The sequence below is a fragment of the Ambystoma mexicanum genome, chromosome 12, assembly GCF_040938575.1.
Source record: "Ambystoma mexicanum isolate Mex_15411 chromosome 12, UKY_AmexF1_1, whole genome shotgun sequence".
In the NCBI taxonomy this organism is placed as follows: Eukaryota; Metazoa; Chordata; class Amphibia; order Caudata; family Ambystomatidae; genus Ambystoma; species Ambystoma mexicanum.
The window spans coordinates 48,217,715-48,238,197 of record NC_090936.1 but is presented as its reverse complement, the minus strand read 5'-3'; the positions used below and the strand labels follow the sequence as shown (position 1 = coordinate 48,238,197).

The following is a 20,483-nucleotide window of genomic DNA, read 5'->3' as shown; positions in this document are numbered from 1 at the left end:
GTGGTGGGGGTTATAGCCAGCTTTCCTTGCAGCACCCTACATTTGGGGGGCTTGCATGTCTTCCAGTACCTTTGTCTCGGGAGGATAGCTCAGGGGCAACGTGCTCGCCTTGGAAGCAAAACCACACGGAGGAACACAGGTTCGATCCCGGGTCCACGCTTAGAAACATCTGGGTATTAAACGTGGCGCGTTATAAATAACAAATCATACCTTTGCCTGCGCTTTATTAGCAAGAGAAGGCTCTATTTGCCACTGAATTCAGGAGATTGAGAAACAGGACAATCCCCCGAAAAGCCGGTAGGTCTGGCACAGCCAGTCCTAGCAAGGAAGAAAAAATGGTGAGATTTGAAACGGCCATCCAGTGTACCATCAGACCTGCTCAGAATGGGGCAAAGGGGACAGGCAATATTGCCAATTACTGCTTTGCTTCTCTGCGTACGCACGTGTTGTGAGAAGCACAAGTGCTGCCCTAATACTCTTCAGAAGTGTAAGTACTGTAGCACCCCGCCTGAGACATCTAAACTATAGCTGTAAAGCGATCCCAACATGCTTATGGAAATGATAGCATTCTGGGTACAGTCCCACTAAACGTATAGCAGTCAGCTTTAAAAGTTCTATTATTGTCTCATTCAAATCCTAGCAGCGACCCGCTCTACTCGCAAGTTCCCCCTACGTTCTACTTAATGCGTGATTTATAAAGTGCACGCGCGTGGAATAACTCGCGTCACAGCGCCCAAGAGAATAGAAGAAGAAGAGCAAGAGAAGGGAAAGGACTCAGTGCAGAGCTCGTAGGTAGAGCTGTAGGGGAGTATGGGTGGGGTTTACAAAGCACACGCCTAGTAGGAGCGTCTGCAAAGAGGAGGCATCCAGGGGGGTTGCAGGGGAAGCAGAGCTAGGAGCAGGTATGAGTACACTAGTGGGTTGGAAGAATGAGTCGGACCTATTCTGTATGCTATTTATAAATAATTATAATGCTTATCCTTCGCTATTACTAAAGGCGAAAACCCTGCCCATCTAAAGGAACTAAAGGTGCTTGTCAAATGTCAGGAAGTCCAAACTAAATATGTGCTCCGTCCAAACTAACTCTATCTGACCCTACCACTAAATATAACTAAAGTAAATAGGCCAAGAGAAAGTCTATTCTTAACCTGGCCTTAGCGCCCGCAGTAATAGTGCCGAAAATGGGTGGAAAGCTGGAGATTTACCTCCAGCTCAAAGCTGGAGGTGAATCTCCTACTATCCACCCAAACTCGGGACTGGGCAGAGCGGTAATGTGGCGGTGATAGCGTTGCTGCCGCATTTTTACTGCTCCGCCTAACCCATGATGAGGCCCTTTATCACTTAAACATCAGCGAAGCTGAGAACTTTGCTGTTTGACCAAAATAGTATAAACACTTTAGACTTTGTGAAAAGACCTTCCTTGCACATTTATCTTAGAGTATTAGTTGTAGGGACAGAAGTAGGTTTTGCAGACACAATAGTGACTAACTCTGCAGTTTCGGACCGCCTGACAAGTTTACAAGTTTCTTTTGACTAGAGAAATCCCTTCTAGAGAGAAGAACAGAGAGACCTTTTCCAACCTTTTCATAATTTAATAAAAGTCTTTACCGAAAAACATACCACCCCTGTGTCCGACTCTTGCTTCTGACTCCTTACATTAGTAGATAAAGTTGCTTTCTGTCTAATTTAAGCAATAATCACCTGTTGCGCAGGCCATACTGTCTAGCAATGTCCTAGGGCCCGAGTTAATAGGCCTCAGTGCAAGGGCTTTAATGCGTGTCCCCTGGCTGTTACCACCCTATACAGCTTATGGAAAAGGGTAATTATAGCTATTAACATTCCTTTATAATTGTTCCTTTATAACACACTTAATACTAGCAAGAGGTTTCATAGCCGGGCTCGGGATTCAAACCTGTGCTGTACTGCATTGTCTTGCTTCCAAGACGAACGTGCTGCCCTGAGCTATCCTTCTTGGGGCAGCCCCTGAGATGCTAATAGCGTCCTAATAAAAATGAACCGGAGAGAGCTTGCGAGTCCTCTGGAGGGTCGTTGTCATGGAATTGGAAGCAGGAGTGGAGCATGTCTGGGCGGGGCTGGCGAGAGAGAAGTGGAGGGAGGGAGGGAGGAGAGCCGCGTAGCCGGGAGATGATGGTGTACATATGAGTGTCTCAGAGTAGGAGGGAAAGTAGAGCGGACAGAGTGGGGGCAGATGAGCATGGCAGGGGGAGCAGCATTTAGGTTGGATGCCTGGTATCTATACGGCTGGTGGGGAGAGGTGAGCTCATTTCAAGGGTAATCATTGCCGGTTCACCAAAGGTGAGTAGATGGGGGACAGGATGTCAGGACTAGAACCTGTCATGCTGCCTTCTTCATTACCAAATGGAGTTGGGAGATGGTTATTTTTTAAAACAATTTTTCCCTTTGCCCACCAGTGTGCATTTCACTGGATGATTCTGGTTACCAGTCTTTGCACCATCTGCTGAGACCAGACTCCAAACAGAATTCATGACCACTATGCACAGCGCCTCTTCATTTTCAACAACTTTTTTTTCACTTTTATGAAAATGACATCAGCTTGTGCTTCTGGTGGAAGGGATACCCGCAACATATAATGAAATGGCTACACAATGTCACTGCTAAAAAAGTCACAAAAGGCACAACTTGTGGAAAAGGAGCCTGCTGGCTGCCTAGGTCGAGTGGGTTCATTTGTAAGGTGCACACTACCCTAGGAGGGCCTGTTAGCAGCACATTCAGGTGCAACGAGAACGAAAGAGGACAACCAAACATAAATGGCTCCATGTGTTACAATTGCGGCAAAAATGGCCGCTTACACAAATAAATCGTGCTTTTGCCACTGCAATACGTGTAATGGATGCGGGGGACCCCCCTGCTACCCCTGAGCCCATTAGTTGGGAACACCCCCTCTCTCCTTAAATGGTATAATGGATACACCTTTACCAGGTCAATTTTTGCCGCAATTCTTTTTACAGATGAATTTTTTGCTGTGATTTTATTACTGCACACCGCAAAAATGCAGCTACATCAGAAGAAACACACCTACAAAATATCCATAAAGTCCAGCATGTGGGGCTCAAAAAGAAGACGGGTGTTATAATGAGTCCACCAAGGGTTGCAAAAGAGGGGAAAAAAAAACAGCAGGTGCTGAAATCCAGAAAATAAAAGAGAGAAAAAATTTCCAAGCACAACATGGAATCTCTCAGACCTCTAAAGGACCCAGCATCAAACAACGTTTGCGAACAGCAAAAAGATGCCTGAAATGATCATCTGCACAATGAGGGAGGCGGGTTACAAAACACAGACCTGGCCTGGGGTTATTCAAGGAGACACAGCCTTTGTCTGCAATGCTAAAACCAAACGGGGCCCATGGGGGCTCGGGAGCCCCTGCAGAGCCAGCTGAAACATCAGTAGGTCATTTTATATTGCATAAAATGCTGAAAAAGCAAAGCCTGTTTTTCAAAGGACTTATAACCAAAGAGTGTGTGTGCCAAGTTTCAAAGTGATGTATGCTGGCATAGAACACGACTCCTGCATGGGCCTATCAGGAACTGTCAGATGCAAGGAGAATGCTTTTAGCAACCCAGATGTCCATATTTGGCTACTGGCGGGAGCTAAGGAACAGAGCCAGAGAGGTTTCTACTGAGGGATGCCGTTCTGGAAACAATGCATATTGGTGATGCTTGTATGCGGGTAATTTATGGTGTGCTTATCCCCAGCTGAAGCATCTGGGCCGCCCCAATATAAAATGTCGAGACTGCTATTTAAGAGTCATTTATTAGTGAACTCTGTGATTACGGGGACCAAACTAGAATTCTAAATGGTGCAACCAACATATACAAATCAACGTATCCATTATGTGGTTAGATTTAAGCAAAATGGTTTCTTCAAATATACATCCACTATGTATTCCTAATATACCCTAACCTTCATTGTAATTTGAGCTCTGATGACCACCATCCTGCATGCATGTGTTTCGCACCTAGTGCTTCCCCAGGGCAAATCCCTTGGTGCGATAATCAGATCATTATAGCGGCAAAATTAAACAGAAATTCTACATTGAACCTGATAAGGTGAGCTGAATGACTATAGGGAAAGGTTAAATCTTGGCTACCCAGGAGCTCATATCTTTTGACCTGTCTGTTATGTGCAGCCCAGCGATTGCTTCACGCCTGTGCAAATCGAATTATGTTTGACCACATCTCCAATAGTCGGTTTCACATGAGCTACTTTGTAAAACGTGCTTGAGAACTCAAAATAGTTCCTTGGTACATGAAAGGCCCCAGTTGTCCCAAAGGGATAATGCTAGCGCGTGCAGGGTTCTCACTTATGCAGGAAGGACGTTATCTGGCGATTCGCCCCATGACGATGCAAGGCCAGCAGCTGAAGTAAAGAAAGAGACTTTCGTGCTGAAATCTCCCGGTAAGGGAGGTCCGGTACAGTACTTCCTTTCTGTACCATGAGCCAGCAGAGAGGTTCCAGCTGCGTATGAGCCAACATACAAGTCAGTCTCACCTGGCACAGGGAGAAGTGCCCTCATCTGAGCAGATGTGTGCCGTATACGACCACACGCCTGCTTTATAATGGGCAATGGAGGGCCGTCCATTTGCCTGAATTATTACTCTTGCAATAATTGCTTTATGTATGCAGTCTGTATAAGGAGGCAGAAACTGAAAGTATGGCAGTGCATCAGACTAAACTCAAGGCTACAGAGTGTGAGACAGTCCACCATGCAAATGGAAACATGCAACCTCTAGGACTTCGCAAACACAGCTGAAGAGCCTCCCAACAGCCGCCAAAACAGTGGTCTGCAACCTTTGGCTCTCCAGCTGTTTTGGACTACAACTCCCATCAGCCCAGCCAGCATAGTCAATAATAGAGGTCATAGTCCAACTCACACAAGAAAAGTTCTGTTTTTAGCATTACTACCAAGTGCATCATGAGGGTCTGCAATCTTTGTCTCTACAGAGGTCATGCACTACAGCTCCCATCCGACCTGGTCAGCAAAATCCATGGTAAAGGATCCTGGGAGTCGTAGTCCAAAACATCCAGAGATCAGCTGTCTGTAGGCCCTAGCAGGGGTAGTGGACACCCTGGTGAGTAATTAACTCATGCAATAGTCTGATATTGGGAGTCTGGTGAATCTGAACGTGTCATCACTCCTTTCCCTGAAGTAGCCTCTCCCTATGTGGCCAGGGGATGGCAGTCGCTCCCTGATCCTAACCCTGGAGGTAGCAATATGTGGAAGGACCACCTAGGGGAAGGTGACCCTAGGGAAGAGGACATGACATTGTTGCAGGAAATCACATACCCCATTCCCTTTTCGGGATGTTTCCTCTATTCCACATATCCTAACGGCATAACCTCTTACTAGATCTACTATTAATATTCCCCAATCCCCCATATGCTAAGAACTGGGACGAGGAAGTGACAGGGAGTAGTAATGATCACACCCAATGATGATCAGTATCAGCTCCCTCAACATCATTCAAGAAACAGTCTTGTAACAACTAAGATACGAAAGAGCAGTTGGACTAAGACCGGTAAATCAACCAACACAATGGTCTAGTCTTTGGACACTATGCAATCATGCCGGGAAGTTTAAAGTGGCATCTGCTACAGGGGGAAGGAAGGAGAGAACTGTAGATGCTGGACTGCAGCGTGACTTGTGCTGATGCAAAGAACCATGCTGAAGAGAACCACACTGTTGGAGACAGTGTGGAAGCGAGCCTAGATGTGGGAGAAAGAAGCCCATGTGCAGACGGTTTGCCACCCAAGAACAGAAGGCAGCGGGAACCGCGTACCCTTGAAAGGAACACAGTGGGAGTGCAGCAGCTGTCAGAACGCACACCGAGACAGCAAATCGATAAGACCCAGAGCAAAGGAATGTAAGACGGAACCAGTAAGACCGGGGAGGACAGAATGGGTTACCAGGTTGCCTGACAGAGTGTATTGCTTCATAAGAATAAGATGAAAGACACAAAGGGAGGCTAATGAAGAAGTTAATGTAGTTGTAAAGCAGACTACAAATGAGTTGTTGATCACATATCTGAAAGGCAACAGTGACAAAAAAGGGAATGTTCTTGGAAAAGGAGCAAAGAACCCTTTGATAAAAGATAAAGCGAATATTGAAAAGAATGGTGTGAAACAAGAGTGGATAAGCCAGAAGTGGGCTAATGTTGTTTTGTGGATAAAAAGGAAAAGTCCTAAAATAAATTCCTGGCAGGAGAGTCTGCCAGGTGAAGCTGAGTGTTTGGTAAATAAAGTCTAGGCAGGAGAGTATACCAGATGAAGCTGAATTTTTGTTAAATAAAGTCTTGGCAGGAGAGAATACCATGTGGAGAGAAGTGTTTGAAAAACTGCATGAAAGTCCTAGCAGGGGATAACACCAGGCAAACTCAAGTGGTTGTACAAGTATATACTAAAATTAATCTCAAGGAAGGCCCAGGCCATGGAGAAGTCTGAACTATTATACATCTGGAAAGGAGAATCTCAAGGAAGACCCATGCACTTGAGATTGTAAAATTGACAAGAAGAGCCTAGCAAGGGAAAATACCAGGTGGTCTGCAAGCCAGGGACCCACATCTAAATGGTATTAAAAAGAAAGGAGAACCCCTTTGCAGATACATACCCTTAGGATCGGAATTAAATTAAAGGTAAAGGGAAACCTGGGGAAGGGAGCTATTTACCTGCAAACCGTGAAGACTCCAAGAGGAGAGAATGATCCTCTTGGGTTCTAAGGAACTTACCTATTCTTTATTTGGGATTTTACACATTAGTACAAGCAATCTGACGAAGGGAGCCATTCCCTGGAACTATGAACATTGTCCATTTGAAACCTTTTCATTGAAATTTACCTTTTGTGTTCGATTGGAACATGTGTGCACTTTTTGAGAATCGGAGACAATAATACCCTTTACACCTTGAGTTAATTTTAGACTCTGAGGCCCAGAATAGGATTTCTGACACAGGACATACTTTTGCATTGGATATCTTGCCAAAGGACAGACCCATTCGTTTTGGTTGAGGTAGGGAAACACCTCCTAGATTAGGGATAGTGAGGCATTTCTCCACCCCTATTTGTTTTAATAAAAGTTTATAAACAAAAACTATGAGTCCTCTGCGTCCACGTCTCATTCCTGGATCTTCACAGGGGCAGGAAGCTCAAGTGGGTTTGTCTACATTTGAGAAAGCTGTAGAGGAGCAGGTCGACGCATCCAGTGTACAAGAGACGATATGCACTCAGACAACTGTATCAAATGTACCCTCATACTGAATGTGTGCAAGGACGACGTGTGGAAGGATGTCAGCACGCACCATTGGACAACATGGAGCGCCGAGTGAAATCTGACGTGAATAGAGTGATGTCATGAATGAGCTATACGATGACATACTGAAACTAAATGAAAATACTGAAGAGTGACGATGTAACTGAAGTAATAAGAGAAACATGTATGCAACAATAAAGTAATCATGAATACAAAAGAAGACAACGTAATTTGCTGACCAATAAGTGTAAATATGCAATAACGCAAGGCCGAAAAGATACATAGAAGCCTGCTATAGAGGAAAATATAACATGGCAAGGTCGGCGTTTGTTGGGAAATCGATGCCGGCTTGGGTAAATATTCAATTCAACTTCCTCAGAAACAGATCAGGGTTGCAGAATCAGTAGACACTGGAAGAAAAGCTTAATGTGCAAAACAAAGACGAGTCTATGTTGTCTTGGGATCAAGGATGCTATTTTTAAGGAATAGCTGCAAAGCACGAAGGGAGGCAGATGGATAAATCAGGGACAAGGCTTATTCCTCTTAGATTAAAAGAGAAGAAAATATCTGCAGGAGCCAAGTATTGGACAATTAAAAGTGTATAAAGTCTATACAAGATGCATATTAGGGTATAAAACCACTGTGTAATCAAGTTTGTGTGTGAGTGTGTAAGCATCCATCTGATGTTTGCCAGTTGAGCCTGCTTTCTTAAACTGAGAATAAAGTAGCCCGTTGCCATATTCCTTGAGCCTATCCGGTTATTTGGTCTGAGATCTTTATTGCTAATTCCATCTAACACCGACAGGCGCTTCAAGATGCTAGAGCATAAAGCACTAAAAGCGTGCAGCTGGAGAGAAGGGTGTTAGACAGCAATCCAAGAAGTCAGAATATGCTTTAAGGGGACTTAGACATTTAACGAGTGAGGATGGCATGAAGGCCACGTGGCGTAATGTCTATGTGACGTTTGGCATGTGCTGAGCAGAGTCTTTTATGTCTGCCCAACAATAAACGGTGTGCTCAAATCTGCCGAGTGTCCGGGCACTTCAGCTTTTGAAAGCAAGCAGATATTTTTCACTCTTCTGATGTTTCGGGGCTGTGAGATTTCACCCCAAATGTCTCTTCTAATAATCACATGTAGGGGTGTCACCAGCTCTTGTTTACAGTAGAACACTGTTCTACATCAGTGAACATGCTGGAGCCCCTTTAACAAGTCCAGTACCAGTTCATTGGTCAACTCCCAAAATGCAGATTAAGCCGGAAAACTGATTTTGAAAAACAGACTTCCATGAGGAGTGGGGAGGCACTGTAGGAGAGCCACTGTTGCCATGTAATAGGTAGATTAGTGGCGTGAAGGAGGGAATACGAGTTTAGCCGCACTTCCACTGTCTAAGCAGTGCTTTTAAAAGGAAGTTCATATAGAAAGGGAGAGGTGAGCAGGGTTAGATGAACCATTTTGGTCCCACTTCATGGAATTTTTTGCACGGTTCAAAGTGACTTTGCACTGCCAGCACAAACCCTAATTCATGGAACAGTGCAAAGTGTATTTTTGCAGTGCAAAGTCATTTTGTACTGCAAAAATGACTGCACTGACTTTACACAGTTTGCACTGCAAAAATACATTTTGCAGCGCAAAGTCACTTTTCAGCAGTGTAAAGTCTCTTTGAACCTTGCAAAAAATTCCATGAATCGGGCCCTATGTGTTTAAAGAACCATTTACGCGGAGGATTATTTTCACATTGTTAAGCCATTTGCTTTCAATTTGCCAAGTTAATTGTTCATCACAGTATTTCTCCTTCCAGAAATCCATCAGTCGGGCTCGGCAGATAAGATAAACATAGACCGGTGGTCCAATGAAATGAACAGATGCGCCTCGCAAGAAAGACGAATCTACAACACAAGGAGGTGTCCCCGGAAGTTCCAGAAAATATGGGCGAAGTGGGAAGAGTAAACATCGAAACCAAGAGAAAGGGAGAGCCCGGGCATCCTCTGCACCCACCCGTGGGTGGTACAAATCGCCTGTTCCCATCGTGTCACTTACTGTCAAATGTTATGCTATGTGTCGCGTCCCCGAGGATAGGACTCCTAAAGTCATTGTGTGCTCATGCTGTTGTTTTTCAGTTTGACAAAACCTAATCAAAAGAATTTGAGGGAAAAAAAAGAAAGCCATCAGTCTCTCTTTTAATATTCAAGATTTTCGAAGAGCATCAGAAAGTACAGCCATTTGTGAAGAGTCGTTGAGTGACACTTAAATCCTCGTTAAAGGGGTCTGTTGCGGTAATCCTTTGGGTGATAGTCTGCTGTCTGGCCAGTAATCTTCGAAGGGGTTAAGCAGGTGAAAAGAGCTGACACGAGCAGCCCCACACAGGAGAACTCCTGCCTTACTTGTCTGACTGGCCGGGGCTGGGTCCACATTAGGCCCTGGTCTGCTCATGCGGTTGGCCTCTTACTCTCGGTTTCTTTGGAGCTGCGAGTACCGCCCCGGGTCCAACATTCTGGCCTTTTAGAATGCGCCCATAATGTGCGGTCTATTCCAAAAACATGCATGTCCAGGACTGTGGCTCAGTGGGTTAATGCAAGTACTGCAGGCATCTGTGCTTGTCCTCATGGACACCGGTTTAAATCCCTTCATCATTCTTAGATTGATAAAATGAGGATCATTGAGTTAGGTACGAATACAGATCTGCTGTTGGTGCCAAGAGGCCCCCCGGAGGGTGAACGCGGCTCTATAAAAACCTGCTTTGATAGGTTATGTTACACTCGCCTGTGGCTTTCCAGATGTTCTGGACTACCGATTCCCATTACCTCTCACAATTGAATAAGCTAGCTGGGGTTGGTGGGAGTTGCAGTGTAAAACGCCTGGAGATAGCCCTTCAAACATTCTAGGTCCATAGGGGTGCTTTCCAATACGCAAAAGAAGGAACATTAATAACATCAAGGTGTCAAGTATTTGGGCTGCATCTACAATGGTGCTTCACTCAATGCATAAGCCATAAGCACCATCCCACACCTAGTCTCTTGGACACCTACAGTGATCATGTATCATTTATTTATAGCTTGTATCCAAAGCGCATTACATAGAACCTTTTAATTTACAATCATAACCCAATCCAAATTGCTACTAATTCGATACAAACTTGGAAAGATAAAAGGCGGAGTCAACCGCGTCGGGATTCCTGCAGAAAGAGCTTTACCCGCTGAGCTATCTTTCCAGAATGTGGTGTGGGCTGCTGTACCTAGACCGTTGTGCAGGAGACATGAAAGCTAGCTCATGGAGTCAAGTGCTTGCTGCGGAGATCTCATTGAAACCTGCAGGTTAAAGGTTCAAATGTCAGCCAAGAAGTCGGGGTTTCGTGATTAGGGTTTTCGTTCAAAAAGAAACACCACTGAGTTGCGCGACAGCAACGCCTGCTATTAATAGAACTGCGAACCAGCTAATACGGCGTGAAAACCAAAGGAAAAAGCAAGATGTGCGGTTTATTAATAGGTTTGTAAACGTACATCAAAATAAATAAAACACTACAGTAAAAGAATGTGCCACGAAGCGACTATGAAGCAAACTGAACGCTGTGCGAACGTTCCAAATGGAAGACATATATGGTCTAGTGTAAATGATAATGTTTTCTTGTACAGGATATAATGCCAGACTTCTAAGCACTGTAAAACAGATGTTATGGTTGCCACATTTGGACTGGTATTCAAGTAATCGACCCCGTTCTGATGACAGGCGAGGTTGGCCCCACCATGGCCCTCTCCATGCTTGGCTAATAGAAGGAACATCTGACACAATACTTCAAATGGGCGGGGCAGCAGGAAGGGGTTAACACACTACACATTGTAGGGACAGGCAGGCATCTGTTGGCAATCAGCATCACAGAGCGCGTGTGTACTGTCAACTCACAGCAGAATGCCGTGAGGTCAAAACATGAGTGCAAGGGCACAGCCAGGCCCCAGGTCTATGGATACTATGTTTCAGAATCCAGGAAAACAGGTTTCACTGTAAACCCCTGGCCAGATAGATCTTGTGTGCTTTCCAAACAGCCCTTGTTATATGCATAACACCAGTGTGCTTCTTCAGGTCCTACATATGTTTTTCAAAAACAATTCATGAACTGCCAAAAATAGACACAACAACTGGATTGTCCTTACCTTGATTTTGCAGTATTTGTTGTCGGACTCATAGAAATGCTGAAGACACCCAATGTTGTGTTTCTCCACAATATTGTTGAAGAACTCGTTGATTGTTTTGACCGAAAGAGCGCAGACTGCAGACCGGTTTCTTGCCTCCGAAGAGTCCGGTTTGCTTTGAGCAAACACGCCAAACAAAACGTCGTCAGTCAACTGGAAGCCCATTTCATTGGCCAGATCCGCGCCAGGCTTGGTGACGTAGGCCGCTTGCAAAATGTTAAAAATCTCTCGACTGGTGGACCTCCGCCTCCTCTTGTCTGTGAACATGCATTCCAGGGGCATCTCCATGTAGGAGCGGAGGCCGGAACCGGAAGAGCAGAACCGCAGGATCCTTGTGTGAAAGGCCTGGGAGTCGAGCGATTCGCGCTGTACAGTCAAAAAGTATACAAAGTCACCACTCTCAAAGGCATACACATACTTAATGGGGTAGGAACGCTGGAAACGGGGCAGAACATCGATGAAGGACTGCTCCGCCAGAAATTCGAAGCCATCTTGTGTCTCCTTCAGCCGCCGCATGGATATGGAATGGAAGGAAGGCTCATGGGAAAGGGAAGAATTCACTGTGTTCCCAACAAAAAACTTGACAAACCGGTCTTTTTCTATGGTCAGTAGTCTGGTTCCCAAAGGGCTGGCCACGCAATCTGGACAGCTGCGCAGCTCCTTGTTGTTCTGCGGGTTGTACATGCAGTGCACACTGCTTGAGATATCCGCCGGGTTGGAAGGGTCTAGAACATGCCCGTGACATACGCCTCTGTTCACACTCCCGCAGCTGATGAGGCGGTCGTCATAGTAAGTTTCCACAAGCAGTGCAGTATTGACATTATCCCTCCAAGAGCCATCTGTAGAGTTAACTTTATCGTTACAAATTTCACATGGCAGACATCCAGCACTCTCCAACACAGGGCCCGTCTTGTAGGATGAAATGTTCCTAAGATTTGTATCCAGGACATAGATCCTGTTCACGGCTCCAACGTACACATGGCCTTTGTGTAGGACAATGTTCTGGATGGGGGTCTCCGATGTGAAGTTGGGTAGATCATAGGGGACATCGATGCTCATCTCAGACCTTTTCGCTGCTTCTTCACACTCCTGCGTACTTCTCTGGATCATCGCTGACAAGAGCAACACCACCTGGAAAATGGGCCCTGGCACGGACCGCCTCCATGTGGTCGGGTTCATCTATCAAAATATAAAGAAATAGTTGAAGAAAAACCAGGACTGAAGTTTTAGTTTCTTGTTCTACCAATTATTACAGAATTGAAGAGTCTACAGGCAATTTATACTGCAGCCAAGGGAATGCAGACAAAAGATCACGCCATATGTGTTGTGTGATGCAAGACAGATACAGACTGGGCATTTAAATTTAGACTAAGTCATACAATAGGGATATTGTACAAGATCGTCGTGAAGCGACACAGATCCCGATGATATCCTATAAGCCTATTACATCGAACGTGCCTATTCATGAAGCCACAAACCAAATGGATTTCTTCGTCCGACTCTTCAAAGCAATGGTTTGATGTGGTTGGTGGTCTAAGAACCACGCCGTACACAATATTCAGTACTTTCACAATTGACAAAGCCAGCGACCGCTGACTGGATCGGTCCTCTCACCACAGTACAGATTGCACCGTGAGTCGAGTCATTGGTGATATCGTGCCCTATTCACACATTGCACTCTGAGTCAGTGGTGGCATTTTACCCCTTTGGGGAATATAACTGCGGCGCACCTAAATTTAGCCCCATTCCGAAGATAAACAATCGTTTCTGAGCGTGACAGGGTCACGTGATGTTGACAAAGATTTTCAGAAACAAACAGGCTTGACTTGGCTATTACTGTACTATTGTCCCTTCCAGGAAAATGGGGATGTAAGAGAAAAGTGAAAATAACTTTGAAAAAATATATGAACATACTAAATTTGATACACTTGCGTTTTAATAGAAGAAAATATAAAGTGCTAAATTAATGTATTTATTAATGACAACCATTTAATGGAATAATATTGCTTAATATGTTAGAAAAGCAGACACTCGTTGATTGATACCTCCTTTGGTTTGATAAAAATGTACCAACAGTAATATTTTATAACGTTTTTTAAATAGCATTGGCTCCAAGCGGGTGGGAAACCTGCGCCTCTCAAGGTGTTTGGGCCTCCATCGCACATCAGTCCCGGCCAGCACAGTCCCAGCATAGCATTGGTAACCCTAGCCAGCACAGTCACTGGTGACCCTAGCCAGCACAGTCCCTGGTGACCTTAGCCAGCATAGTCATTGGTGAGCCTAGCCAGCACAGACATTGGTGACCCCAGCCAGAACAGTCATTGGTAACCATAGCTAGCGCAGTCACGGTTAACCCTAGCCAGCACAGTCACTGGTGACCCTAGCCAGCACAGTCCCTGGTAATCCTAGCCAGCATAGCATTGGTAACCCTAGCCAGCCCAGTCCCTGGTGACCTTAGCCAGTATAGTCATTGTTAACCCCAGCCAGTACAGTCATTGGTAACCCTAGCCAGCACAGTCACGGGTAACCCTAGCCAGCACAGTCCCTGGTCACCCTAGCCAGCATAGTCATTGGTGAGCCTAGCCAGCACAGTCATTGGTAACCCTAGCCAGCACAGTCATTGGTAACCCTAGCTAGCACAGTCCCTGGTGACCTTAACCCTAGCCAGCATAACATTGGTAACCCTAGCCAGCACAGTCCCTGGTGACCTTAGCCAGCATAGTCATTAAAGACCCCAGCCTGCAAAGTCATTGGTAACCCTAGCCAGCACAGTCCCTGGTGACCCTAGCCAGCAAAGCCATTGGTGAGCCTAGCCAGCACAGTTATTGGTAACCCTACCCAGTACAGTCATTGGTAACCCTAGCCAGCATAGCATTGGTAACTCTAGCCAGCACAGTCCCTGGTGACCCTAGCCAGCATAGCAGTGGTAACCCTAGCCAGCACAGCCTGTGGTGACCTTAGCCAGCATAGTAATCGGTGACCCCAGCCAGAACAGTCACTAGTAACCCTAGTCAGCACAGTCACTGGTAACCCTAGCCAGCACAGTCACTGGTGACCCTTGATATGATATGACATGGCATTTATAACGCGCCTATACACAAGTGTTTCAAGGCGCGAGCCTTGCCAGGCTTGACTTGCCAGCACAGTCTCTGGTTACCCTAGCCAGCATAGTAATTGGTAAACCTAGCCAGCATAGCATTGGTAAGCCTAGCCAGCACAGTCATTGTTAAGCCTAGCCAGCACAGTCATTGTTAACCCTAGCCAGCACAGTCTCTGGTGACCCGAGCCAGCACAGAAACTACAACAGGAGGCAGGCTAGAGGAGTGAAACTTGCAAACAGGCCCTGCACTCTGTCTCTAGAGCAAGTTGCCAATCTCTGGAGGCCGGCGCAGCTCCAAAAACCACAACATGAGGCAGGCTAGAGGAATGAAACTAGCAAGCAAGCCCTGCAACTAAAAGGCTGGATCGATGAGGACGAACAACGTTTCCTCATAGCTAAATATCCCATTATACCAGCCTTCTATATCCTCCCCAAGATACACAAACATCCCACTGTACCACCAGGGACGCCCATAGTATTGGTTATCAATTCTGTTTTAGAGCCACTATCTATATAGGTAGATTGGTTTCTACACCCCTTCGTCAAAGAGATGCAATCCTATATAAAAGATACCACCAGCATGATCCATGCTCTTGCAGATCTTCAGATCGAAGCACCTCATTACACACAAGTATACCACAACAGTACTGTATACGCGTGTTTGAATAATACTTGAATAAACATACTACAACTTTACATACAGTACCGACAGCATTCATTTTAGAATGCACAAGAATAGCTCTAACTGAAAACTTCTTTCTTTATGAAGGCTCCTTTTTCAACCAAAGGCACGGTACAAGTATCGGCACAACCTTTTCTCCAGATCTGGCCAATCTGTTGATGGACAACTTGGAAACTCTATCCATCTACGATCCAGCTAATACTTACAAAACCAAAATTGCAAGCTGGCATCGTTATATAGATGATATTTTTATGAAAGAAAGGTTCGACATTAGAGCTCACACATTTCATCACGTGGCTCAACCAACAGAACATACATATACAATTCACCAGTAACTATGATTTGTCAAAGATGCCCTTCCTAGACCTAGAAATAAGGAAAATACCAGAAGGTAAACTTGAAACCACTCTGTTCAGAAAAGAGACAGATACAATCATGTTGTTACAATGTCAGAGTTTGCATCCTCTAAGCCTAAAAGAAAGCCTTCCAGTAGGCCAGTTTCTCAGAATCAAGCGAAACTGTACCCAACTGATGTAATATGTACATCATGGTAAGATCTTAAAAGCCTGCCTAAAAGATCGAGACTATCCGAGAAAAACAGTACAACGAGCCTACAAAAGAGCTAAACACACCAACAGAGACACATGCCTTAACCCGCAAAAGAAGACAAATATAAACAAAATCACATGTGTGTCCACAATCACCCCAATTAGCAACAATGTTAGAGAAATTATTCCCAAAAAATTGGCACGTTATCAAGACCATCAAAAGACAACCTAACCTTAGAGATAAATTGATACATGCATATCCTTCTAATGTCCAAAGAAGAATCAAACAAAGTACTCTATGGGCTCTTCCACCTGTAGAAGGACTCTTCAAATGTGGGAACTGCTAAGTGTGCTCCATGACTAAAAATATTTTAAAAAGTTGATCTTCAAGGTCAAGAATGGAAACTAAAAACATTTACCAATTGTAATACCCAGTGGGCCACATATGGCATCTAATGCCCCTGTAATCTTCTATACATAGGTAAAACGAAACGACAGATTAAACAAAGAATCTGTGAGCAGAGGTCCTGCATTAAAAATAAAGTTGAGAACAAACCGATGGTAGCCATTAAATGAAAAAACGACACTCACCCTTTGACATATTTTGGTTTGTCATTCAGACAATACATCAGCCACCCAGAGGAGGTGACAGAGATCTTGCACTTAGAAAATGTGAGCAGAAATGGATCTTTAATCTCAACACAGTAAAAAACGGATTCAACTCCTCAGTCGAATGGGGCCTCTGCATGTAAAGCTTAGAGAATACCATGACCCATAAAATACATCAGATGATGTTTTTAAGCCACCTCTAAAATGAACATAAACTGAATGACTGTCAGTTCAACATACATCAGCAATACAAATTAAACATACCTTTGACTCAGTTAAGGTTGGACAAAGTCCCACATCTAGAACTAGTGTCCCCACAGTATACATCTCCTCTTGGAACTAACAAATGTGAGACCCAATGAGCTTTAGAACCGGAATAAGAAAAAGCAATCAGAAAATTCAAAAAATATCTTTTTCTCTCAATCTAATCGCAAACTACAACATCTGTATGCAATATCGTCTCTGCAGCCAAATTTTGGCTAGTCAAAAAGTACCTGACAAATTACAACAGCTGATGACACTTTTTAGGCTCTATACGATCTAAAAAGAGCGTTTTCCCACACATCCAAAATGGCGACTCAAAAGTGCCAATACAGCCGCCATGAAGACGTCTCGATAGGAGGTCAAATCATGTGTTTATTTATACCAATACATGATGCGGAAAGCTAAACGATGTGAAATTAACAGATAGGAGCGTTCCCGTCCGGCCATAGAAGCCGCAAATTCTACATCATTAGAAACAGTAAGTACCTTTTCACGTCTCACATGACAATACGATAAGCTTTTATACAGACTTATTGAAACGTTAATGAAATGTTCTTCTACTATGCAGAGCCAGTTTCGTGCTGCGCTGAGAATACTAAAGACAAACAACCCAGTATTGTACAGCAAACAGTTGATGATAACGTGTGTACATCAAAAAAGCAAACAAACAACTATAACGCGGATTTATATAACCGAAGTCACGACTGAATGAAACCAAGTATGTAAAAGTAATATACTCCTTCAAATGTTGAAACACCGACACATTAGTCGATAAACAAAATACATCACCCGTGAGTAACATATGGGCTTGGGTCTGTCTCTCTCTGTTTCTAATTACTCAGCAGGGAGTCGCTTGACCTGGCTAAATTGTAGGACTCCACTGAAACTACTATTTGTGAAGCCTAAATACGGATAAAAAAAATCAGCCTATCTAATAGACATGTTAGTATGACGACCCTTTCATCAATAATAAGAATTCTGTCATGCTGTAGATTACGGTGACAAAACTGATCGGCATCAATTTAATATTACAGTCAAAACAAAATGCCTTGAATCCACTCAAAGAAATGGTAAAACCTTGAATTTTGCAAGGACACTTATTCCGACTCGACTTGCTAAAACACTAAGGTTAGTGCCCACCATTGCCATTGAACTAACAAGACTCTCCACCCACCAATTCTTTTAATTGTCCTCAATGACATTGATCTGAAAATGTTTATTTTTTTGTTTTTCAGTGGGCTTGAATAATAATAACACGGGGTATTGTTATTTAATATAACATCATAAAGTCTGTGCTATTGTCCTGAAGACGGCCACAACTGCAGAGAAACGCAGAATGCCGAAACATATGTCGATCATCTGACAGGCTACAGATATTCTGACCTTTATGACGGAGACTCTAACAGTGTACCTCTGCTACCACCCATACTGTGATTATGCAACATCGATATGTACAGAAATTGATAACTGATGATTCTCTTAGTACAGCTGTTGCTGAATTCTGAGAACAACAGATTCACGTACTAACCCCACTTTGTTGTAATTGGTTCTTTGTAACCATAAAACATCTGTAATCTAGTAATTCCATGAGGTTTTTTAGGATTTCGTTTGTAATAAAATGTGTATTTTCTACATGCTCTTTGATCTGGTAGAGTTATTTCTAAGGACTAGTCTTCTCCTGAAATCTGGATTTTGGAGTTTGTAAGTCTTTAATGGCACGCTAACTCAAAAGAAGTCGTTTTTGAGACTAGGGTAACTGCCTTCTATGTTCTCTTTATATATGTCTCTTCCCCAAAAGAAGTCCGTCCCCCGATAAAAAATAGCGGCCACCCATCTCTTTCTAATCATTTGTATAGCTACATTTTTCGGAATGTTCTGAAGGATGGGTGGGTGGTTTTCCTATACGCATAGCCACCTGGGGATAGAATCCCAGAGCATGGTTGAGAGAAAAGAGACAGGCAGTCCTGCGTGGCTTTTCAGATGGAAGCTTTGCATCATTACCAATACTGCCTCAATGGACGTTAGCATCCAGGACGGCTTTTAGTGGATGAATTGGCTAATGAACACTTCCAGGCCCTTGCAGTTTAAGGCAGTCAATGAGCAAAAGAATAGGGGCTTGACTTCAATCCTCCTTTCGATCGGGAGCCAATTGACTGTTCACAGGGCTGGTGGAATTTGCTGCATCTCACAAGTCTCAGAAGGAGTCGGACAGCCATGTTTTGGGCTCTTTGTAGTTTGTTTAAAAAGCAAGAAGAGCGGCCTTTTATAGATCCTTCTATAAATAGATTTATATTTTATAGATCTTTCTAGTGCGTAGGTAGGAGGGGGCAACAGCAAAACATGTGGCATTTTGAATACCTTCTACTTTTTAAATAAAACTCAATTGTGACGTCAGATCACATGATGTAGTTACAGCATTGGACACATTGGGCCTCATTAAGAGTTTGGCGGCAGTCATGGATGGCCTCATAGGCCCGGGCCTTCCCCATTCCCATCTGAGCCCACATAGGGCTCAATGGGAATGGGAGAAGGAGCTAACAACGGGCCGATTACGAGCGGCCCGTTGTTTGCTCCCTCTTCCCCTCGCGGGACCCGGTAACAACACCTGGTTTCACCAGGTGTCCTTAATGGGTCCCGTGAGGGGACCTCGTAATTTCGCGGGACGTGTTTAACGGGTCCGCCTCCATTAGCGGAGCCCGTTAACCCGTACCGCGAACCTTATAAAGAGGCCCATTGAAAGTACTGCGGATGTACTTTATTTATTTATTTTTACATTTATAGAAGTGCGCACAGCCCTTTGGCATCTGGGTACTATATACAGACGTGGAGCATTCAGTACAGTAGGTTCATACGGTCTTAGTTAATTGAACAAGCGTGTCTTGAGTTTTTTTCTGAACAGGTTATAGGAAGCTCCAGAACGCGGGGGGAGGGGAAGATTGTTCCAGAGGTTACTTGCCACCAGGGGGAAGCTTGATTCCACGGCCTCTTTTGCACCTGAATCTTGGCTGTACGAGGCAATGGCTGTGGGTGGATCTCAGGGGTCTGGACGGTGTATGCATGGTAGGTTTTTGCACAAGGCAAGGGGGGGCTTTGTTAGACAGACATCGATGAGCGACCGATAGGATTTTGGATTTAATTCTTTCCCTGACCAGGCACCAGTGGACCGATCTTCTAGCCTCTGAGATGTGGTCATGTTAGTTTAGGTCTAATGCAGCTGGGAGGGCATTGTTTTGAATAACTTGGAGCGGGTTTACGTTTTCTTCAGTGGGTCCACACAACAAGGCGTTACAATAGTCCAGTTTGGAGCCCACAGAAGCGTGCAGGACCGTGAGGCGGTTGTTTGAGGAGAAGAATGGTTAACTAGCTCGCATCAACTTAGTGATTGTAATTGTAATTGGTTATTTATAATGCGCCTAATACCCAGAGGTTTCTAAGTGCGGACCCGGGGATCGACCCTGCGTTGCTCCATGTTGTCTTGATTCCCATACAAGCGCGTTGCCCCTGCGCTATCCTCCCGAGACAGTGGCATGGGCTGCTGAGGATGTGATGTTACTAAGTACCACAGGCCATACACAGCCCTACTGACCCCAGCGCACAAGTAGGTGATATTTATAAAGTATAGTAGTAGATACTTCAAATACTACATGTCTGTACCATTAACAACAGGGAAGCGGACACTATACCCAAGCTTTAGAGCCATAATAGAGAAATATAGTTAAGTAAAGTAAATGCATGAATGTATGAATGAATAATACATGCTTAGCTTAATGCTTGGCCTTCTGTGTCTTGCAGGCATCATAGAGGAACAGACA

The 20,483-nt window shown here is 44.4% G+C and overlaps 1 protein-coding gene across 1 annotated transcript in view; it reads right to left on the bottom strand.

Annotated features, from left to right (window-relative positions):
- The window catches only part of MET (MET proto-oncogene, receptor tyrosine kinase), a 281,825-nt gene that overhangs the window by 202,675 nt on the left and 58,667 nt on the right, over positions 1–20,483 (bottom strand). The window contains exon 2 of the mRNA XM_069627931.1: positions 11,430–12,647. Coding sequence (XP_069484032.1) covers positions 11,430–12,647 — 1,218 coding nt within the window. The remainder of the gene's footprint in view (positions 1–11,429; positions 12,648–20,483) is intronic.